At 41.2% G+C, this 24,733-nt stretch overlaps 2 protein-coding genes across 32 annotated transcripts in view; one reads left to right on the top strand and one right to left on the bottom strand.

The window, feature by feature from the left end:
* Nucleotides 1-24,733, bottom strand: part of RBFOX2 (RNA binding fox-1 homolog 2) — a 169,123-nt gene that overhangs the window by 22,299 nt on the left and 122,091 nt on the right. For 27 of the 31 annotated variants that reach the window (XR_013774199.1, XR_013774200.1, XR_013774201.1 and 24 more), the window contains 5 exons: nt 15,011-15,064; nt 5,758-5,850; nt 2,943-3,003; nt 446-499; nt 226-318 (listed from right to left, as the gene is read on the bottom strand). Coding sequence is in view for 19 of the 31 variants with exons in the window: in XM_079305283.1 (XP_079161409.1) it covers nt 226-318; nt 446-499; nt 2,943-3,003; nt 5,758-5,850; nt 15,011-15,064 (355 nt within the window). In the remaining 12 variants the exon portion in view is untranslated. The remainder of the gene's footprint in view (nt 1-225; nt 319-445; nt 500-2,942; nt 3,004-5,757; nt 5,851-15,010; nt 15,065-24,733) is intronic. The other 4 variants (XM_079305296.1, XM_079305295.1, XM_079305279.1 and 1 more) reach the window with 1 other exon arrangement.
* The window catches only part of MCM5 (minichromosome maintenance complex component 5), a 239,306-nt gene that overhangs the window by 143,242 nt on the left and 71,331 nt on the right, over nt 1-24,733 (top strand). The window lies entirely within an intron of this gene.

Raw genomic sequence — 24,733 nt, 5'->3', positions numbered from 1 at the left:
CTGCAGCCTCCTTGTCATACAGAAGGACCCATTCAGCAGTACAGCAAGACATTGCAGATGAACGAGTTACAGCAGCTGCACGCTATACTTTGGCTCAAGGCAAACTCATTCCCAGCAAGACCTATCCTTTCAAGTATATATTATACAGACTGGAGAGAAGAAGGGTAACAGGTCATCATTAACTCAAGCACAGTGACAATACAAGGGCCATCAGGGGCTACTTACTGATTAAAGGAATGTAAGTGTTAATACCCCCCCTTCCTGACAGGGGCACTGCGGCTTCATTGCCCAACGAGACATCTGCTTGAAAGCTGGATGCTAATTTAATTAAACAAAAAACAAAAACAAAACCATAAAAAGGTTATAAAGAAACAGCAGATTAAGATCATAAACAAACACCACTGCAGTTAAATGGCAGAAGTGGAAGTGTCTACTTAAGCTCTACCTGCATATAACTCAGGGCCGTACACCGCTCCAACCACAGGACTCAACTTCCAACCTGAAACAACAAAGACTGCAGTGAATGCCAAAATCTACACCAAGAGAAGGAAAGGGCAGCGTGGGTAGGGGGAATGGTCTCTTGCATGCGCCCCAGCTTCACATGCACAGCTCCTTCCAATTTCTGCTTCGCCTCAATCCCCCTTGGTGTAGATGGAGGCCAACTGCCTTTTCCTAATGTCAAGCTCTAGGTGCAGGTCGTTGTGTCAGAAGGAACAGAGGGGACAGCAAAACATCAGCTGATGCACAGCAGGCAGAGGCACTGCTGTGGGGATGCCAACTACCTTATATGCATATTTGCCATGAGCACCATGCGACCTGGCATTCCCTGCAGGAGCCTGGCTGCCAGCTCCTCCCTACTTTCACTAGGAACACTGCAGATCCAAGCCCTCTCTAAAGCCACCAGCCCAAATTGTCATCTCAGGCAAGTCCATTTACAGCCTTGAATTCTCAAAACACTCCTCTGACTTGTCTGCTAGAGATCTGATAAAATGCAACAGTGTCTGCATTTTCTCATTAACTGCATTATGAAACTATAGCTCATAAAACCAAATCATTCTATTCATCTTACACTTTCTCTACCCTGTTATTTTAGTATTTCTTGTCTTTTTTATGCTGCTTTTCAGGTGAAAGCCTTCACAGAGAAATTATTTCAATATAATCTGGATAATTGGCAAGAACTGCAAATCATCAAGATAAAACCTAAAAGAGAATAGGGCTTAAAGAAGTATGAGTATGAGTTGGTACATATTCCCAGTCACATCTAGAAGCCTATCTGTCTTTCCCCCTCCATCTCTCTAATGGGGAAAAAAAGAGATATAAAGCTAACAACAGTGATCTGGGTTGGCATCCACAAAGCATTCCTTTCAGGAAAGATCCCAGTTGTTCATCAGCTAGTAATCACAGAGGCATTTTTATTTAAATAAATCTATACACTTTCTCTTTCTTGCAGCCCTGGTGCACTTGCTGAACTTTTAACACCTCTAACTACTCCAGAAGCCATATGAACAACTATGTGAATTGCAGCCCATCAACACCACCCCTTCACCTGCTGGCAGAGTATCAATGACAGATGCAGGCTCCCTCTGCATCTCCCTCAGGCACACTGCTGCTGCACTGCTCACCTTGATGGCAAAACACTCCAGTGGTGGCAACAAGAGGTCTATCAACTCTCAAATTTAATAACAGTCGTACAAACTTACTTGCCAGTATGCCTTAAGACTGGTCTAATATTAAATTATTTTGCAAAGCTTTAAAACTGGCTATAAACTGCTGGCTGCAAAACCAAAATATTGCTGTATGTTATCATTTTCACAAGTAAGCAGAGTTTTGCTACAAGTCACATGCATGACATTTTATGCCCTTGTTTTCAGGACAATATACCACGGATGAATTGCCTTCTGCTACAAAAACTCCTCGTTCCTTCCAGGTACTGTGACCCAGAATTCCTTTTGCTTTTTGCTTGGCTCTGTTTTGTCTGGCCTTTTGCTTGGCTCTGTTTTGTCTGGCCTTTTGCTTGGCCCTGTTTCCCCAATTCTGTACCCAAAGTAAGATTTACTTGCAGGGGGCCACTCAGTAAGTCGGCAGCAGAGCAATCTAAAAAATTTTTATCTTCTGAGTTTGGAGTCTTACTTTGTAATCAAAACAGATTCTCACACCAGCAACTACCTGTATGCAGCTTTCTGCCATGATGGAACTGTTTGGGAACATTTTCACAACAAAAGGAACTTTGCTGCCTGGTTCAGGACAAAGACTTAGATTCAAAATCTTTATCAAAGCAGCATTCAGTTCTGCTGGGAGAATGACTTTTTATGCTATATATGAAGTGAAATGACTGCACAGAGAACCATCAAGATATCCCAATGAAACAGGATTCTTCATTACCCAAACAACTTGGTCTTTCTCTGTTCAGTTTCACATAGAAAATTAGTGAACACAGGCACAGTCTGAAACAAAAAGCAAGCAAACAAGCGGCCTAAAAGGCTCTGCTTTGCCGGGTGCTTGGGGACAGCTGTACTTTTACAGATAGCTTAGTTTAATTTCTATCTTAAGTTATTAAGCTAATTATGCATATTAAGTTATGTTTCTGCATTCATATTTAGGTATCTACCTAAATGGTGATGGCAGTGGGACACAGGAGTACTGCACAGCCCACCATACAGAATCATCCTGCAGTAGTAAGGCAGGCAACCTACTGGTCCTTGACACCTTTACCCATTTTGGATACACTGGCCATGTCCCTACTTCTCTCTGTCCCCACTTCTTCATCTGGAAAATGGTATTCCTCCACAAGAACTTAAGGGTTACACCGATGGTACAATGACACCAATTGGAGTTTGTAGGGTTTTATTGGTTTCTTTTGGTCCTGAGGAGAGGTCATGCTTTTCCCTTCTGTCTTTTTGCAAATGTTTCAGGTCATCATTAGTACAAACAGTGTCTCTTACCATTTGCATAAGGTGTGACCATCTTCTTATTGGTCATCACTCTCGCAGTGGCATTGTTAACCTAAAAGCAAGAAAGGGGAGGGGGAGGAGAGGGAAGGAAGCACAGAACGTTAGGGAAAATGGTGAAAAACACTCAGATACCACACACACACATACATACACACTATACTTCTCTGAGCAAAAAAAAAAAAAAATTAAACAGCTAATTTTACATGAATGCAATCTTTAAATTACTTTTAACAGTTGCCATTTAATTTAAAAAGTTACAGCTAAAAGTGGCATTTTAAATTTATGCATTAAACAAAAGGCCAACGAGAGTAAAGTGCAGATTCTCCACCACCCTGCCATCCCTAGGCACAGGATTATTTACAGCCCAGTGATCAAAAGGGTAAAACCCTAGATGCTTTGTCAAGGTTCTCTTTGAGAGGCAGGAATAACTTCTGCAGCCCAGAGCAGGGGAATTGAACCAGGTGATGCACAAGCTGACTTGTTTCTCAAGCTCACCACTGGAATTGGGGCCCAGCAGTTCACTGGCAGAACACCTGGGTAGAGAAAGGCAGCCTGGAGTCCCTCAGCATTAGATTTGAGCTCCCAAGGCTTGAGGAAATCTCTGGAACATCATCAACTGTTTAGATGATCTACATTCACTGATTTACACCCACCATTTTCAGATATTTTTCCAGGTTATTTTTTTCCTTGTCACAATTCTCATGGGACAAAAAGAATACATAGCAGAAGACCTGGATCGTTTTTGGGTTTACTGTGCCCTCCACCCTCTTCACAGAGCTCTGCATAGTTCCAAGCGGTTTGACTGCTCAAGCAAGTGGGGTGTTACTGCAGAGATGGTGCTGATAAAGAAAAGATGGACTAGTTTGGAAGCCAAGTTACTGCAGCCCCGTGTCAGCCTCAAAGCTCTTGCAAGGAGTGTGAAGTCTTTATGTATCATCAATAATTTATCAAAACCCATGCCAAATGGGAATGGAGGCCAGGGTGAAGAAGAAAAAGAAGGGATACAAAAATAGAAGTTGCCTGGGGTCCTTGAGATGTATGGATGGTGGGCGTACACAGGGTGGGGAGTCCAGAGCTACATTTTACTCTTGTTTCAGACCCAAAACAATAGAAACATTACACATTTAAAAAAGAAAGAATGGGAAACAACAATGATGAGACTGAGAGCATGCAGTTAAACACACACAGATAATAAAAAGAAAGAAAAAAAAAAAAACCACACCACAATTGATTCAGAGGGTGGGAAGGGGAGGAGTGAGGGGAGAGGGTCTCACAGACAATCATTAGATGGAGCGAGTGCCTGAAATCAGCTGCTACAGCAAAGTGCAACACAAGCACTTAAAGGAAAAATTGCCAGAACCAATCAGAAACCACCAATCAGCAAAGAGACCAACAGCTGCATTTAACTTAGTAAAGAAATAAACTGGGGAGGGGGCAGAAAGAAAAAGATAGAAAACGAACAGTAACAGCTACAAACAGATCTCAGATAGAAAGAGCAGCAGAAAGAAGGGGCAGGAGAGAAAGAAGAGGAAATGGGTGCATTAATAAAAACCAGCCAAACTGGAGTTCAGTAACTCTGAGTAAGATGTGCAAGGGGAAATCACCATGAAGTCAGTAATCAAACAGCTCAGACTGCTACAAAACAATATGTACATCCAAAGTCCAGGCGGCATTACTCAACAGCATTGAAAATAAAAGGGGGAGAAGGGGAAGGAGGTGGGTGGGGACAACAAGTCAAATCACATTTCGTAGTGTTAATGTGAGATGGCAGATGGATTTTTTCTTTCTTAATTTTTTTTGTAATTTTAAGAAAAAATTTAAAAAAAGAAAAAGAAAAAGCTTCTTCTCTAGCACTTTGGTTTCACTTACCGCCAACTCGTACCATCGCCAGCATTGTGTATAGTTACCATGGAAAGAGTGAGTCAAGTGAAGGGCCCTAAACGCTAAACCATCGGAAAGGGAAATAAAAAAAACAAAACAAAACAGAAAAAAAAAAAAAAAGGCAAAATATGCAGACATCTTACTCAAAAACGGCGGCTTTTTTGTTTCAATATTTGTACTTTTTGGTTTGTGTTTGTTTTTGTTTTTTAAAGAAAGAAGGAGAGAGGGATGATGCCAGTTAGCCTTCAACACAGTGGAACACCAAAGTGGTCAACACCAGGCATGCCCAACATATGGCCATGATGGCCAGCCAACATTAACCCTTCCCTCCCCGGCGGCGAGAGCTAGCAAGCTTTTAGGATTAGCTTTCACCAAACCTATTCTTGACCATGGGAAGATCAAGAAACCAGCAGTGTGTATAGCACAGCCCACTCGGGGCTGCTGCCCCACGTGTCCCCACCCCTCCCACAGGCATCATCTCACACTTGCATGGAGGAGAACTGGCCTCAGAGGAAAGAGAGGATACTGGCTGGCCCCCTGCTTTCTTTTTTGGACACAGAGTTAGAAGTTGGACAGTACTCTTTCAGTTAGTTTTGTTCAGGCCTGGTAACAGGAAATCGGAGCCTCGCAAACTGAAGCAAAGGAAAAATCAAGACAGCAGAAGGGCAAAAATTTGGAGTGGGTGGGAATAAAACTTAATAAAAGAAGAAAGAAAAGGAAAAAAAAATACCCAAAACAACAATAAAAATATTCTGTAAAGGGTGTAAACTTCTATACATTTCAGTGCAGGGAGGTGAAGGACACAGACACAAACACACACGCACACACGAGACTGGGATCCAAATGTGAAATAAGTGAGGCAAGACACAAAAAGAAATCAAAAGAATAAATATAAAGAAGAAATTGAATTACTGAAGACATGCACCTCGATTTTACGGCCCTCTACCACGGTGCCGTGTAATTTCTCCCTGGCCCTGTCTGCATCAGCACTATTCTCGAAAGTTACGAACCCGAATCCCTGCATGCAGCGGGAGAAGGGGGGAAAACATGCACATCGTTATATATTGAAATACTGATCTCTAGGTAAATAGAGAAAAAATATCACAGTATGAAATCGACATCAGCACAACTCAGCAATAACCTCCTAGAGTCACATTGTTGGTTCATGCATGTTTCATAAATGAAAGAAATTAAAATCAATAAAAAAGGAACTGTAATCATAATAAGAATAATAAGAGTAATTAAAAAAAAAGAAAACATAAAAGCAATTGAGGCCAGACCAAAAAAGAAGTACAAAGTTACTCGAGACAATTTTTCATTTTGTTTTGGTTTGATTTTTTGTTTAAAAACACTAAACCCTGCTCTGACATAGCCAAGCTGGGCAAGCCCAAGTTGACCTTCTCTCCCCTCCTAATGAACACACAGATTTGGCAGGACCCCCGCCCACACCAGACACAATACAGGACATCAAAACTGAGCAGCACTTTGTTCTCTTGAAAAACTTATGAGAGTGAGCAGTAATCTGAGTTCATGCCTGGCACCAGGAATTCTGCAAAGCTTTGGGCAAATCAAATACTGAACCTTGCTTTTTCACCTGTAGAATGGAGACAATAATCATTACCTACCTTAGAACACTGTTGAGAGGAAGGGCTCTTTGTAAAGCATCCCTTGTAAGCTCTTCAGGGCACAGCTCATGTCTACTCTTAAGCCTTTAACTTCCCCAGTGATACATGGGGCCCTGAAAGCAAGCAGGGCTTCTAGGTGGCACCATAAAATAAGCATAATTAATGTGAAGATTTAGAGCATCACATACTGTAGCTCCAAAATATTCTTATCTCTGAGTACTGTGATAGACTTGACTGTAAATATGAACACCTAAATACTGATTCATTGGTCAAGGCAGGTTTTGTATGACACTGCTGACCCTCTGCTACCTCGCCCTCCCACCCTGCTACCCACCTTTGTTCTGAGATGGCAACCTCTGTGCTGTGGATGGCAACAGATCTCTGCCTAGTTAGACCATGAAATTTCTAGAAAAATTGACATGCTCTGCTTGGAGCAACCACAAAGGCTCAAGGACTACCAAAATGTCACTTTAGTTAGACAAATTCAGGTTTAGCACTCCTACGAAGGAACAAGCAACACACACCTGTCCTACACATGCTCATGCTGCTGCCAGCTCATGCAGTAGTGCAATGGGGCAGGGTAGGAGACTATGCTTCCTTCCACTGAGATGAGTGCACTGACATTAACAGAAAGCCAACATGACAAAGTGAATTAGGATTTTAACTAGGAGCAAATGGCATCTTAATACAGACAACTGTGATGCGATACTGTTCATGCCATTAGAGAGAGCGGACCCAAACAAAAAGCATTGTTGCATTCTGCTTTCAGGATATCTTAACAACAGCAATATCTGGCTCCTGTGGCTTGGTATAAAGCAAATACAGCTTTAATGTACAGAGAGTAATCTCCACTGGCTCCAGTACCCCCAGGAGCAGAGCAACAAAGCTTACATTTGGTGCAATGGGAACTCCCTCCTGATGTTAATGGAAGAGTGAGGTGATGAGAGTGATCTACAGCTATGGCCATTAGGGAAGGGGCATGCTAGCCAGCAGCCTCCTTCATGCACCTTGGGGTCAGTATGTGTTTGGACTGGACAGCCCAAGAAACAGACAGCATCTTGATTTCTAAGCATTGTTAGCAACGAGACACAAGCAAGCCATTATTCTTCAAGTGCTTTTTAAAGGTCTTTATAGTACTAATCTCAAACAGCCCAAGCTGTTTAAGTGACAAGCTGGCCTTTATCATCCACAGCTAGGTTTCCAGCACAAAACTGCTACAAATCTGTAAAATGCAGGGTGGTGGTTGTTGGGGGGAGGGGAAAGGTTTCCTTCTTTTTTCTCCCCCCTGTCAAACAGCAGTAATAAAGGATCTTAGCCAAGCACTGCAGTGCTGAGATCAACGAAAGCGCTCCTTTAGGCTCCAACCCAATAATGTAAAGCTTCAGATAATTTCATTTCTCCAGCTATAAATAAAGAGCTGTATAAATAACAAACAGATGCCTTTTTCAGGACTGCATAGAAGTTCCCTGTTTAAATGAATTAAAATCAGAGCTACAAGACATAGGGGCTAATAAAACAGCCCAACTGCATATAACTGTCAAATATGTTGCAGAGAACTGAGGGGGGTGCAGGGGGTGTAATAGCAAATCTGATTATGAAGGAATAGTATTGTGTCTGCTTCAAAGAGCCACTATAGAGAAAGGTAAGCCTGAGAAACAGAGCAACACCCTTCCCTCTAGTTCTGTATAATGGGAGAAAAAACATCCTTTAAAGCTTGGGGGAGGAGGGGAGGTAAGCTCTACAACAGGAATCTCTATTTCCCTCTTCTCTTTTTACATTAAAATTTCTGTTTGTTCTAGACAAGCCTGTGGTGACTGAGTGAAATTTATGTCTTCAGTGATGATGTGAACTGAAAGCTGGAGTGCAGATGGAAAGTAATTTTTTAGACATTAATCTGTGCAGGCTAGAACCAAACTAAGACTATTTTAATTCACATCTGTTTGCAATTAGTAAAGTCTGTATGGGATTTGAAAAAAACTACATTATCATTAAATACCCTTAAACTGAGTAGGAATTTTCAGTATTTTTATTAAGTTAACTCAGGGCAGCATACAATCCACATGCAGACTATATGAATATAATTAACAATGTGAATTAAACCAGAATTAATCTGATTCAGAACAACATAACTAATTAACCATATTTTATTGACAGATCAGCCCTTAGCTTGTGCAACTCTTAGCTGAGCACCATTTAACATCAATGCTGAATTAATGTTTTACATAGTTTACTATGGCAGTTAGTATTTGTGTCCCCTTGCTTTGCCATATTAATGCATCTCTTAGACATTCAAATTTTCATCAGGATAAACAGGTGAGCCACACTTGACATTTTGCTACTTCTAAGTTTTAAAATAGTAATTAGATATATATTTACACACATTTTTAAGTGGGAGAGAAAAAAGAACATACATATATTTTTTATTCCTTCTCACAGATGACCTGTAAAGAATAGGGATTAATTTGTACCTAAATACATATGCAACAAACAGTTCTCAGTTTTCCCTCAGTAAGGTTGTCTTGACCTTGAAAGAAAAAAAAGAAACAAAACAAGAAAAGAAAAAAAAAAAGGGGCAGATATCCAATATTTACTAGCTTAGCTTTACAGCAGGTACTGGATTGCTCCATCGTAATAGGTATGGAGCCAGAGGAAGGGAAGATCCTGGACAAAAAAAATACTTAGGTTTTCTAAAATTTAGATTATACACATAATTTGAGTTTAATAATGCTGTTATAATAACAAAGCTGAAATTTTCAACAATTCCTCCCCACCAGCAACTGTCATGAACTTCTCCCATGCAGAAAATAAGTTTAACCCAGCGAACACTTAATTCCAACAAACACTTTTAGGACTGGTGAGTAATTTGCAGTAGCAGACTAACCCCTTTTTACCCAAAGGTTTATTGAAAGGGCCTGAAGAGACCGAGTAACTGTCACCCTTTTAGTCTGGCCTCAGATTCTGCAATAAATAACAAGCAACATGATGAGCAGTGAAAAAAAAAAATAATAAATGTGTATATATATATATATATATAGTATTTGAACGTTTCCATCTCTGAAGAATGAGAAAGAAAATTTACCATGTAACCGTAAAGGGAGAAATCAAAACCAGACGGTTCTCCTGGGTGTGGCCAGAACACAGAAATTAAACAAAAAACAACAACAAAAATAAAATAAAGTAAAATAAAAAAAAAATAAAACCAAAGAAAACTAAACAGAGCCCCTTGAAATCCATGCATTGTTAACCCTTTGTTCGTCATGGAGTTTAGACCAGTCACCTCAGCAGCGTCTTTGCCTTGTACCACTGGAGCACACAGCCAGCAACCAGCCTTGCTGGCATCTGCTGCTGTGCTTGTTTCTAAACAAGTTTTTTCTTTCTTTTTTTTTTTTCCCCTTATTTCCATAATAAACTTTTAGAAGCCTGAAAAAAATGGCCCAGAGGTAGCATTTTAGGCTACCTGTTTCCAAGGCATTTGGAAAGAGTAGGAGGGTTTCAGCTACAATCCACCTGAGATGAGCAGGACTGAATGCACTGACAGCAACACAGCACAAAACCCAAAAACAAATTATTGAAGTCGCACAAATGCACCCTTCAGGTTGGTGAAAGTATCTGTGTAAACCAAGCTGCCACCACTTCAGCAGCTCTTCCAGCTCCTCCCAGCCCGTGCTGTGGTTTTTATTATGGCACATAAACATACAGAATCTGTCTGTGTGCCTGTGCAATCTAGGGAGTCAGATGTAGGAATTAACCTGACTAAAAAAAATAAATGCAAGAGTATCTTCCAAAAAACCTGCAGGGCTATTTTTAAGCTCTGTCATTTCCACAATCCAGCCTGAGCTGCTCCACTGCCAATCCCTGCTGTGAAACAGCAGAGGGGGCAGAGGCCAGCAGTGAGGAGCAGGAGCCCAGCCTGCACTGTTGGCAGTGAGAGCCTGGGGCTTCAGAGCAAATCCAGCCAGATCAGGACAGGGGCTCCATGGCACCAGTCATCCCCAGGTGTGTGCTGCTCCTCCTCCCTCCTACTGATCCTGGGTCTCACTGCGTGGTCTGTGAGTTCAACAGGCCAAAGTGGCTGAAGAAAAGCTCATTTCTCTCCCTGCTGGATCAGTGTCTTACAAATTCAGCACCTAGGTAGTGAAATGAGCAGTGCTGGAAAAGCACTCCCACAGGAGCAGTAGAGGAGCTTATACCATGAAACCATAAACTTCAGCCTGAAATTCAATACATCAGTTCAGTGTATGGACTAATTGATCTCTTTAGCTCAGTACTGCAGACTTCAAGGCCTGAAACCACTGAACTAGGATAAAGGGACACTGGTCATGTCTCCTTCGTGCCACTAGCATCCTAAAGAGATTTGGTGACCTGAGAAAGTGACACTGGTCACCACTACTTAATTTGTTTTTAAACTTCATTGTATTAATAACACTTTGTATTGCTGGCTTAACTGATGAAATCTGAACAAAAATTATAAAAATCGAATTTAAATGAAAACAAGATTTCTAATTCATTTTATGCAATAAGGGGCTTTCCACTTAGAGTGGAAACTAGGTCCAGAACAAGACTGGCTCAACTCAAAGCACCTAATTGGTTTAAAGAATAAAGGTACATGCAAACTTAGTCTTTAAGGCACCATTATCAAAAACTATTCTTATAGTGATTCTTATCCCATTCTTATCTCAAGCTACCATTAACTGTAAACTAAAAAAATCCACACAGCTTCCACAGAAGTTTTTAGTTAGCATAGGTTTACTTACATAAATCCAAACACCAACAGATGCAATTTCTGTTGTAACCCACTATACAACTGATTTTTAAAATAAAGCATTTTTAGGCACTACAGACTTATACGAGAACTTTGAGATCTGAGTCTCCCAAGTGGAAATCAGTGAGAGACATAAGCTTACAGTATCCTGCAACCATGAGCTCCTCTGCACTAATATGAACTGTTACCATTTAAAAAGCTACCCTCAGAAACCCCCTAAAAACTGCTCCCTATTCAGCCAAGATTTTGCTGTGTGCTTGCATACTCCTGGTCTCTGAATGTCATTGAGGACACATCTTGGAATGCCACATGGTACACAGCTGGTGAGCAAAGAGCTTGGATTCCCTTCCCCTGCAGTTTTACAAATGCCACAGGGTACTCATTACACAGGCAGACTGCATTAATTCTGCAAATATGTCCACTTGTTCGATTCAGCACAATAGTGGCAAAATACACATCTAGAGGATGCATCTCCACTAACAAAAGGAGCAGGAATCCTCTCAACTTCCTCTGGAGGTGTTTTATTCACGGTTCAGTGAAGTACATGGTAAACTGCAACCATGGGCAGGATGCTATTTAAAGGCACTTATACCAGTCAGAGCTAGAAATGTAATGGTAAACAGGATAAATGAAACAAACAGCTAGTTTCCTGGAACCGAGCAGAAAAAGCTGAACACATCAAGGGAAGACTGACATAATTCTATTAAACAAGAAGAAAACAAAATGCAATTCAAGGCATGTTTAAAGTTTATCTTGTTTCTCACGCACAGTAAAGCAGTATCAGGGTGAGGTCTACCAGGGCCAATATATTCCTACTAAATAGACTGAATCTGGGAAGAAAGCGAGTTATAAAACAGGAATTCGCATTTCTTTGAGAGAAAAACCAGCAAAACTCATTAACTGTCTCCTATACTGCTGTGATAGAGTAAGTCAACAAAAACCCTTTTTGAAAGAACCTGAGGTGGGAGGTGGCTGTGATGGACATACCCAGCTCTCTCCTTGGTCACCAAATTTCATAAGCACACAGAGATCATGAAGATGCAGCCAGTTTGATAGAGCTTCCCAAGGCTGTCGAAGAAAACTGCCTGGTCATCTCAGGTGGATTCAAAATGAAGAATGCTACCTGAATGCTCCCTCCAGTCCCTCCTACTGGCCAGCACTGGATTGATCCCAGTAGAGTTCTGCCACCACAGCTCGGCAGGGACAAAGCGCTGCTCAACCCCATCGTACACTGGGTGGGGGCAAACCCAGGGCAGTTTGGGATTTACCACTGTACCTTTGAAATATTTACAAAACATATACACAAAACACTACAACCCTTAGGAACCCAGGGAAGGGAAGGGAGCATTGAGAACACAGCACAAGGCAGGCAGCAGGAGCATCTGCTTTCGGATTCCCAAGAGAGAGGAGGAGAAGAAGAGAGAGAGGTTTCATATCATTAGATTAGAATGGAAACCACAGGGCAGGAAAATGCATTCAGATTTTTTTTTCCCTAAGGTGGAGGAAGAACCCAAGAGTGAGTGAGTGGCCTCCAGAAAGACCCATTTCCTTTGCTTCACCATCAGATCACCAAACTGTTGTTTTTTCATTATTATGTGAATACCAGGTGCTTCGTGCAGCTACACCCCACTCAAACACGGGGGCCTCCCATTTTCATGCTAAGCAGGAAGAATCTTGCATTCTTTTTAGAACAGGAATTATTTTGGGTGAGAAGGATGCAAAGATACCATGAAATAACTATGGCTGTTTTCTCATTCTGTTCAGATTCTGGACATCCCTCAACACAGGCTACCAGTTTTGTAACTGCTTTTTGCTACAAGATGACAAAAAAAAGCAGTAGGAAACTGCATGGTTAATAAGACTAGAAGAACATCTATACTTTTTTTGGGGGGCGGGTTCAAATATTTATTAAGGGTTCAGGGTAACATTCATCAAGGAACTCTTCAGCAATAATTTTTGTTTTAACTGAAAACCAGAAGCCTTGGATTTTAGCAACAGCACAAGAAGGTACTTTTCACAGTCATAAATCTAGTCTTTACAGAAAAGCCTTCAATGCCAATGTTGCCTAGAAGGGAAAGGGCAGCCGTGGGCGTTTAATACACAGGGCTGTATGGATGGGAGAGAGAGAGTGAAGTTCATGTGTGAAGAGGAAAACACTGCTCTGGAAAGCACAGGCAGTGAGATATGAAGAAGATTTTGCCAGGCCAGTTATTTTTGTTCTTTCTTTTGCAATTATATCTGAACAAGTAGGGATTTGATAGAGGCCAGAGGCTAGTCTCAAAACCAAACAATAAGGACTAAAAATCAAGAGTAATTCACAGGTAGCTTTGGCCTATAAATATCAAAAGAACAGCAGTGAGCAGAATAAATATTTACAAATTCAGCACAGCTGATTGTTTTGGTAAAGCATATAGATTTTTAACCATGCAGGAAAGTAAAACTCTAACTAAATCATATTAGACATTTATGTGTTCAGACTGTCTTGTTAAAAAACAAAACAAAAGAAAATCATGGTATTAAGCAGAAACAGAGGAGGAGGGGAAAGGGCTAAAATTCATATCTTTTGTATACAGATGAATGGCTTTCTGGTTTCCAGGTAATACAGGACTGAAGAATTTCAGAATGCATCTTGGGCAACATGGGTGGAAATTTGCAGAGGGCTCTGAGCATGAACATATCCCAGAATATATGTTGAAGCAAAGAGGCCACTGTAAAAACTGTGGACCTCAAATCCAAGCAAAAGGCATAGACTGTAAACCAAAACTGCTTAGCTGAATTGCAACTTCAAAACCTTTTGTGTGCATGCACACATGTGCACACACGTGTGTGTGAGGAGGGGGGAAATCTTGTTTTAATTGAAAATGGAAATCTTAGCATTGATTAAGTCAAGCAGAGTATAAACATGCACTGTGCAAGCTTCCCCCATAGAGCTTTGGCAATGCACCTCGCTCCTGACCTGCAAAACTCCCTGCTATTCCAGTGCTGAACCTCCTGGGCAGAGAGAGAATCACAGCAATTTGTCATTGTGGTGATACTGGTTACGTGATGAGAACCAATTGCCAATTAGGACAGAGATCACTGAATCTCTCTGCAGCTGACCTGAGCAACATTTGAAATCTCATCTCCATAGATATCAATTACCATAAACCCTGAACAAAACTTGCCTCTTAATATATCTGTAAGAAGAAAATAGGAGTGTGAATGCAAATTCTGTGGGGGAGGTCCACATGGGGCATGGCAAGTGGAATGAGGATGCTTCTATTAAAGCATCAAATATCTCAAACATGAAAGGTCAGTATCTCAGCAGTGCCAAACAAGTCTGCAAAACAGTAAATAAAATCCTTTCACATATGAGATATGAAAGTTTTTTTACATTAGTATTTTAATGCAATGAAAATGGCAGGGATGGGGTGAGTTTAGCTTTTGTTCTTACAGTCTCCCATCAAAGCTGTTTTACCTTATTCTGCCTTCCTCAGAGGCAGCCATTGCCAAAGCAATGGGAATGGGTTGGTATGAAGGCTCAGCTGACTGAGCCCCTGTTTGTTCAAAAGGCTGGGGAACCTGATCCCACCGACAGCCAGGAGTGTCTCTGAGCATTTGTACATGCTGCCCAGAAATGGCCATACTCAGAGTCTCGAGTCACAGGGAACAGGAGACAGTCCCCAAAATAGCTTTCCCTTCCCCCATCACACTAATTCCTGCTGATCTCTACAGAATATGTTCTCTAGGCAATGAACTGCCTTTTACTCTGCAATCAAAACAAGAGAAGCGGGTACAGAAACAGGACTTACCTTCGAGCCACGCTCATTAAAGATTATCTCTACATCAAGGATTTTGCCGAATTGCTGCAGAGAGACAAGGGAGAAAAAAAAAAGGATTTATTTTTGGCAGTCCATTTTTCCTACCTTTTATAGGAGCTGGCTTAGTGCAATAAGAAGGTGAGAATATTTCCATTTCTAGCATACAGGCAAAGGCATAAAATTCCAGTGATGTGACCCAATTCCCCGGGGTTAAGACATGCAGATCATCTTGGTCACAAACTCCAGGTTTTCTCACAAAACTCCAAAGGAAGAAAAACAATCTCCAGGAGAGTTTTAGGGATTTGAGGAAACTCATCTTTCTCCCATTAATCTAAACAATTCTTCCTTCCTTCCCTCATTCTAGTATTTCATCTAAGACATGGTTTTATGATTTCATCCCAGATATACAACAACATTTCTCACATATATAGTTCAGCATTTCAGCTTCCTCCTGAAGTGGTTATCACAAAGAGAAACTTAACAGTGATGTTTCTCTGGAAGGGATAGTAACTCCCAGCCTCAGGAATTTCAAACATTAAAGCTTCTCTCCTTTCCTTTATTTTCCAAAACCCCAAGCCTTCAAAAGAATTGATGGCAGATTGAGAAATCATGAAAATGGAAAATTCCCAATAGTTTGTTTTTCAGAAAAACATCATTCAACTTCAACCTGTGATATAGTAGGTGGTCAACAACCTATGCAAGCTTATTACATGTAATAGAATTCTGACATCTGCCTCAGCCTGGAGACCCCAAGGAGAGCTCTGCACTGAAAGTGCTCCAAAGAGCTCCCTATTTAGCACAGAAGGAGAGTTACCACCTCTGTGGAACCATGTATGGGTTACATCTTTCCCTGCTAGGAACATATTAAAATATTTTAGTGAAGCAGCCAGACTCAAAACAGTAGCCTAGAGGTGAAAGAATCACCACTTTGACAGAGGCCCATAGTGCTCTGTCCTCCAGTAGTCAGTGCTCTATTTCCAAACTGGAGGTCTGCTCTCTAGAAAGACAGGTCCAGATGTCATTTTTAGGAGTGTGCATATGGAATAGTCTTCATTCTGGAGATGTATACTCATGTACTGCACTCAGACAAATGCCATATCAGTTTTTTCTATGTCATTATTTAGGAAAGCTTCCATTAATATGGTTTTAAGTTTGATAGCAAATGAAGGAAGGATCAACACGAAAATAAAGGATGGTTTCACAGTTAAAAAATAATATGAACACAGGGTCCAGGTACTGGGACACTGTCCCCTTTGCTCAGCATTCTTAATATAGTATTTGCCCTATTTTTTTATTTAATAGTTGCATTCAAAGTCAAATAGGTATAATACTCATGTTGTGGGTGCCCTTCTTGAAAGGCTTGTGGCCAGATTTGAAAACCTGGAACATTTACAGCAGACAGCCATGATGGCTGAGGAGAGGTTCTGAATATGTTAAGCAATAAAAAGTCACTGAGCCTCTTGAACAAATATTCCACAACTGTCTGCAAGCAAACAAAACACTTTCAACAATTTTAGCTATAGTTTCTGTCTGCTTGCCTACTCCATTCTTAAAAAGGAGATCTTGTTTCACAGATGTTGTTTTTACTGTTCTATTGTTTAAGGACAATACTTGATCCTCTATTCATCCCAAGAACAATTGAATACACAACATCCTACGTTACACAAGTTTGAATAATGCTAATGTAAACATGCATCTTCCTTGAAGCCTCAACATCTCAACAGCTTAGGCTTCATCCATGCTGGATCCTCTTTTGACAGCTTCTCTGCCAATCACAGCTAAAATACGTTTTCTATTTCTATCCCACACTTGGTGTGGGCTTGTCAATAAAGGAGATTAACCGTTGATTGCTTTTTGTTGTCTTTGTTGGATGCAGCTTTGGTACTGCCATGAAAGGAATCAGTCATGATTGTCATGATTGCTTTCTTGGTAGACTATCTCAGCATCATTACATGACTGGGGCTGAACCAATTTAGCAGCTTGTGGCTGCTGAAGGGCTGTCCCTGCTCCTTTGTCCTTCCTTGTCTGGTCTCACCAGCCTTCCAGAGGCAGCCGCAGTTTTCATTCTCACCTACAGATAAACTGATACAGCTCAGCAATCCTGCAAAAATCCAGCCTAAGAAAAGGAATACATACAAAGATTCTGACAACGTACTGATCTGAAGTGGCTTGAAGGGTCAGTGAGCATTATGGCTTGAAGAAGCAAAAGGGAACGGAAAGCAGCACACCCTGCCTGAGAGCAGGATCTGCCCCCTGCCAGATCAGTTCAGCTGCCTAGCCCTGCCACACACACTGAAACAGCCAGGCTCTTAATAAATGCAAATGCCAAAATTATTTTCAGAATCTTCAAAGCTATAAAAAATCACCATTTTCTACCTCATCAGAATCACCTTGTAAGAGAACAAACCGCGCGGCTTCTGGCGCACACGAGGCCGTGCCATCCTGCCCTTTGTGCACACGGCTGGGAATGGATCCTCAGGCAGTGCTGCCAGTGCTGCCTGCCAGCCCAGTGGGCTCAGCTCCCCGTGCAGGGCTCCCACACCATCAGGAAACCCTGTCCTGTGTGTTTAGCTTCTCGCTGCTGACAGGACGCCGGCGGTGCCACAGTGCGAGAGGTCTGACCTCGCTCTACAAGAGGCGGCACGGCTCTCCCTGCTAGAGATGATGGAGACACATCACTCCCCAGGTGACAGAACTAGCAGCCTGTGGTCACTGCAAACACAGGCTTGGCATCCACTGCAATGGGCTACAGCCACCCATGCAAACTGCCCCAACCTCTTTTCTACCCAGGAGTTGTGGGTGTTTGAAGAGGCAAGGACCTCCTTGGGAGAGAAGAGCAGAGACAACAGGGGCTGACTGCTAAATGGAGGTTTGCTGAGGAGGGGTTTCCTGCTCCATGAAATTCCCTGAAAGAAAGCAGGGCTGTGAGGCAGAAGGATGTGTGCTGGGCTCCTCAAGGCTCTGCTGCAGCCATTGCCACAGCTCCTAACATGACATCTCTTGTCCCCACTGCTGCAATGGTTACAGCAGGTCCCAGCACTAGAAGGCACCTTTTTTGGTAGCATGCCAGAATTTTCCTGAAGAATGAAAGCAGGAAAAAAAGAACTAGTTCATTTTAACAGTTTATAACTCCTTCAAAGCTGAATCTAATGTAGTGGAGCATAAAAAGGCACTTTGTTCTCTGATGGTGCTTCGCCTACCAAATGTCAACAGTCTACAGCAAACAATCGAAGTTTTAAGAGCTCCTTAGTGAAAGGTCACCATTTTTGTATGAGAAATGCTAGGCCATCTAAATACAAGGGTCAACACCAAGTGCCCTCATAATAATTTTTTTAAATCATGTATATACAGGCATGTTTGTGTTTTTCAAAAGACACAAAGACATGCCAAATAAAACAAGCCCCATGTTTAAGTCATCCATGAGGATTAACCCTCCAATCTCTAACCTTGAAGACACAAATCACTGTGCTCACAGACTTGATTGGCTCGCTCAGTGATTACCAAGAACTTCCACTAAGAACTCTGCACAGCCTCTGGAGGAGGTATTGCAGCACTACCAGTCTCCAATGCTCCCCACCACTATTTAGAAAGCTTACTGTGTGACCAAGGGGCCAGCAATCCCTACCACGTCAGGTTGTACAAGAAGCCACCTCCATGAACTGCTCACACACATGCCATGTGATGGGAAGATACACACACATGCTATTCCAGTCATGCCATGGCAAAGGAGCTATAGAATCCTGTTTTATCCTAATGGTCTCTTCCCTGGAGTGAACTTGAGAAGCTTTCAGGTTTTTTTAGTACAGCAGGTAAATGAGAATCAGACCCTCTGCAATAATAGCAGGGAGTGTTGGAAGTAACAGTTTTTAAGAGGCACAAAGATATAAACAGACAGGAGTTACAACAAGAAATTAATCTTTCTTGAACACGATCTACCTTATCATAGATGCAAGGGCATTGTGCAAGGAAAGTGTGCATTGTGTATGCTGTGTGTTTCTTCTCACACAGATGTCATGAAGGCAACAGATTTTTCCAGCTGAGGCCATAGCTACATTAAGCATAATAAATTTGAGAGATCTGGCACCAGAGAGCTTTTGTCTTCCAAGGCACTGACAATTTGGTAGGGCTCCTCCTATATGCTCTGTTCCAGCTGGCCTTGACTCCTGTCCCTGTCTAGAGCTTTCAAAATCAGCTCCAAAATGTGCCAGATAAATAACTTAATCCTAAAGAATCAAACAACAGGGAGTACAAGGCAAATTCTCTAGAAATCATGGAACAACAAAGATAATGGGAGACATCATGTGACAACATCATCCCTACAAGAGAACTCCATATGTCCAAGCAGTTTTGTTAGCCCTACAAAGTTCACTTAGAGATGAGTCCAATGAGCTGTCTAAGCTTCAAAGGTTCAAACAGCCCATTCTTAAAGATGGTCAATATTCAAAATAGCCAAGAAACTGACATCATGTACAGGAAACCATGAGGTATGTGAGCAAGAGCATTTTATAAGCAGGATAGATTCATGCCTCAGAGAAAATCCTTTCCTTAGGTCCCAGCTCCATGGGGTATACTTTCAGCTGAGCACAACTGGCTCCATCTTAGTGTGTATTAGTCAGTGCTTAGTTATGGCAGCATGGGGTCTGCCAGAACTACACTATCAGCACACCAACTTCCTCACCCAAAGCTGCGTCACATCTCTTCGAGCAATGGGACCAGCCCCGGTCAGCCGAGTGACACTGCTATGCTTTGCTGACAGAAGGATGGAAGCATCAAGGATTTATAAACCAAAGCACTACCACAGTTTACCAAGTGAACAAGCACCAAGCAGCCCTTACTAGGGTTGAGCTGTTGCCCAACAAAACACACATTTTCTGAGAAACCAAATTCTAACAGGAAGCCACACAAAGAGCGCAGATTTCTAAGAGGATTCACAGACCACAGCCATCACAGAAAAAAAAAAAAAAAAAAAAAAAAAAAGAAACAACAAAGCATGATGACGAACATAGTTGCTCAGTCATTTGCTGTTCTCTAAATCCCAAATAAAAGATTTTCACAGGAAACAGTAAGATGGGGATGAACACCAACACCACCGCAGGGCACCATCCTGAGAGACAGATCTTAACACCAGTCTAGCTTCCAGGTCTGCACTTCCAGCTCCTTGTTCCTGCTTTGTGCTGTACCCCAGAGGCGTGACTGCAGTGTAACCTGGTACTGATGCTGCAGAAAAGGTACTTGCACCCATGCCCACAAAAGCAGCATACATTCCAAAATCAATTTGAGAGTACTTAGCATGCAGACTGAATCCATATGAAACTGGGTCAATAAAAGACAACTCCATGTAATTTTACCCAGGCCTTTTATCCAATTAAATACAGCTACAGCACAGTGCTGTTTACTAAATAACATTCAGCACAGTTTTGCTGCAGACGTTCCTAGTAACTCATAAAACACCTAAAAAAATCTTAGATAAATGTACGATCCAGTCATTGCTGCCTTCCAGCAGAGGGTCAGTACAGAAGTTGATAGCAGATAGCTTCCTCAGAGCAAGACAGGCAGTACAAGAGCAGCTGGCACCTGCAGGGGCATAAGCACCCCTGCACACCATGGCCATGCAGAAAAACCACAATGTTCAAGCAGCACTGAGCACACAAGTCCTTTCTGAAAGGTGATTTCAGAAAACGCCCAGTTAAACACATCAATATAATCAGCAGAACCTCTTATAGCTCTAATCAACATCAGCAAGAACAAAGTCCCACCCTGTGACAAAGTTGGGGTTCACGGTCAGAGGGAGAGCTTGGAAACAAGAAAAGCCACAAAGCCACTTTGTGTCAGAATATTTGTTCTCCAATACTGGCACATGTTACATGCAATTGGTAGCCAGTAATACCAGCAGATGAAAAACCTAAAATACCTCTTGATATCCAGAAAACAGAATCTTCTCCTTCAGGTGTCCAATCCAGAAAGCAAAGTCCCTTTAAGCAAGTGTGCAATTGCTTTACTTTGGGTCCCAATGCATCAACACCTGCAGGCCAGAGCTTCTTATTCTATCATATTATTACCTATATACCTTAACACTTAAAGCTGTACTTCTTCCATTGCCAATACTTGTGGATCGCTAATTATTTCTGTGGTAAAGTTGCCAGTAAATTACTGGCAAATACAGACTTAAAATTCTACCAAATTTTAGCTGACAAAGAGCTGTCATCTAATTTGTGTTTGCTTTAGCCTCAAACTACAGGCTTATGGAGGTGTCTTCATTCTTGACACAAGAATGAAGCTGGATGAGAAATTATATCCAGCAGGATATTTTAAGAAGTGCAAAGTGACAAAATGTTTCCTCAGAGGCCAAGATTTGAGGGCTGCAAGAGCTTCCAAAAGGATCTGAGTTTGCAGAACTCTGTTGTTTCGGTCTTACAAAGCAGTGGTCTACCACAAACACACATTATAAAGAAACTTGCAGTAATGATATGAATTATGCTTACAGAAGCAAAAGAATAGCATTAGCTGCCTTAATGTTAATCATTTCCAATGGCAAAAAAAAAAGGCTACCATCCTGTCACCTGCAATAAATGACACTATTAATAACTTCATTAACTGAAATTAATTAAATGGGATGTAATAGTCACCTTTATAGAAAACACCTATGGGTTTTTACTGCTGTAGCTGATAACACATAAAACCCCTTTATCTATTGGGTTGATTATGCTCCCCAACAGAAAGAGCTAACAGTCTACAAGTAGTAGCTATGGATTGAGCAGGTTTTAAAAAAAAGCAGGGTCTCCATCTGAAGCCAGAGTCTGAAAATATTCACAGCCTGTATGGTGCTAACCCATCTTCATCTGCAAACATCATCAACATAGTCCTTATTTTTATCTTACATTTAACCAAAAAGCATTTCATCACAGTAAATTCTGGGAAACATCAATTCTGACTCCTCGTTCTGTTGCTCTCACAACAGCTAAGAAAGATTTTGTGCAAGGACATCCATATGAACTATCAAAACAATCCACTTGCTTGTTTTTGTTGAGACAAATCAGAATTTGGCTTGGGAACAGAAGAATCTTCCTCTTTCAGGCTGTCCCACCCTGCCTCAATTTTCACCAGGAGACTCCAAAGTCCATCCAGCCCAGAAGTCCAGAAATGACCAGACTATCCCAGCAGATTTTATACTGGGAGGAGAACTGCTTCTTGAAGCATGAGAGGGAAGGGCTGAAGCTACCAACCATGAGTGCAAGCACAGACAAAATCACAGCACAAAGCTGAAAAGGACTAGAAATATGTTGAGGGGAAATACCAACTTTTCTTCTACATGGACAGTCCAGAAAGGAAGGGAACATCCTCCCACCAGTGTAGGAGAACACAACTACCATCACATCAGAGTCCTTGCACACAATAGCCAAAGATGTCCCTCAGAAAATGGACAGGAAGATTTTCAAAAAAGAGTTGCTAACTTGTTTTTAACAGTAATGACAACTCTTCTTCTTCCTGGTAAGCTGTTCCATTGTTCAAATAAACCTCAATGACTATGAATTTTTTTTCTTATTTGAAGGGCAATTGTGTTAAATCTCAGCTTCCAATTGGAAAATCTTTTGACTGTAAACAAGAGCTAAACCCCCTGTTAGTAGGTATCACCCATATATAAGCATTTTTATAGAAATTACTTATCATCTCCTAACATCTCTTTCTAACAAGCTGAGTAAATAATGTACCTAATGCCTTACCAAGTTAAAAAAAATCGCTCACCTTCCAAGTCCTAGTTTCTTTTGCTCTTAAAATGATCTCGGACTGAATAAAATAATGTAGTCACAGTCTTTTCAATTTGGAACATGAGCAAGATCACATCCCTCATTCAACCTGATACCCCTTTGAATTATTGAAGCAACTATCTTCAACAATCACTAGTATTCCCCCAAATCAGTGTTTTCCAAAGAAATCTTTCCATCTTAAGAGCACACACCAGCTCCCACATACTTAGTACTCTGCAGTGAGCTGCATCAAACACGTTTTTGTTGGATTTATCATCAGTCAACCAGGCATTTCTACTCATTCTCTAACAGCAACCTTATCTGTCTCTTTCCTCCACCAAATAGTTTTTTAACTGCAAACCTTACTGGCAGGTTTTAATAGTACCATCTCCATGGGCTGATACAGATACTGAACAGGACAGCAATGGAAAGAGATCCCTGGGGAACCTGACAATAGAAACAGTCTTGATCACAGCTATCTCTCAAGTAACTACTACTTTTTATTATCTATCATTAAAGAGGTTTTTAATCCCTCTAATGTGAGTTGTGCTTGAGATAAATATTATTTTTCTTAAAAATTGGTCACTTGGACAAATTCAATCAGTTCAGCAATGTTTCACTGTATCAGTATTGCTTTGTACAATCCTGCCAAAACAGACAGGACAGCATTTGTCTGCAAAGGTGTATATTAGAAAGTTCTGCTAAGTAGATACTAACATGTTTTTATCAGATTTTAATCAGCATCTTTAAAATGTTCCAAAATTATTTTTATCTTGGACCAACATACAGATAATAGATAGCTCCTAGCTCTTTGGGTCACCCCTTTCATGCTTTTTCAACAGTGAATCTTGGTGGGCAGCGTTCCACCCTTCTGCAACTCTCATATCTTAGATGAATTGGCTAAAAATTACTAATAATGAATAATGGAGCTCCTTGCTTTGGCTATTACCACTGGACAAATCTTACCTAGATCTACTGGGTTTTAAATATTAGTGAGCACTGTCTCATCCACCTCTGTTATTAATTATGTAGAAAACCAGATGAGATAAAAATACCCCCTCTTAAATTCTAAACAATCAGTTGGGGGTTGCTTTTTCCCTGTTTGATTTTTTTGGTTTGCTGTTGTCTGTGAGGTTTTTCCCCAAAAATACACAACTACCTCCAGATTTTATACTGTACCCATACACAGACCTTCCACTTTTGCATGTAAAAAAAAAAACAAACTGATGGGCTCTCTAAACTTAGGCCACCAATATCTCCATGACCAGCAGATCTTTTTCACCTGCTTCTTTGCTTAAGTTTGCACCTGCATTCACTGCTATTTATTTCCTCCTCCTCGCCTGAAGTGTGGAATGCTTTGAGTTTTATTACCACAGCTCCAGTGACTGTGGAATCATGCCTTCTTGGCCATCAGTATGCTGCCATGGAATACTTTATGGCTTCCATTAATACTTCCCTTTTAAAGGTACCTTCCTGGGCAGTTATCCTGCCAATTGTTTAAACTCCAAGAAATAGACTCTTCCAAAGCTCCTTATAGTGCTGCCTGATGCCATACTCTGTTTGCACAAAGCAAATACAGACAAATAACAATCACAGGTACCTAGGCAACAGTGGGATTTCAGGTCAGCCATTAACTCTTCTTTATCTGCAAGAACAAGGTCAACTATTGATTTATTCCACAGTGGGTGCAGAACTGTGTGCATTAAAAAACTACCTACTCCTTCTAGAAGCTTTCTGGAAGTCTTTTCATTGGCATCATGAAATGTAAAGTAAATATTACCTGTTTTAAGCAGGCCATATTATTTGCCTCTCTGTAAGATGCATACGCACAAGGAAATTCTTGGTCTATTCCTGAGGATATCTCAAGGACCAGTTAGAAACCCATTATAGCTGAGAGATAGTTAGAACCCAAATAATTCAAATTTGTTAAGAAATCATTACATTTTCTGCTCTGCCAAATGGTGCAGGT

Source organism: Erithacus rubecula, assembly GCF_903797595.1.
Source record: "Erithacus rubecula genome assembly, chromosome: 4".
Lineage (NCBI taxonomy): Eukaryota > Metazoa > Chordata > Aves > Passeriformes > Muscicapidae > Erithacus > Erithacus rubecula.
This window is presented reverse-complemented; position numbering and strand designations above follow the sequence as displayed.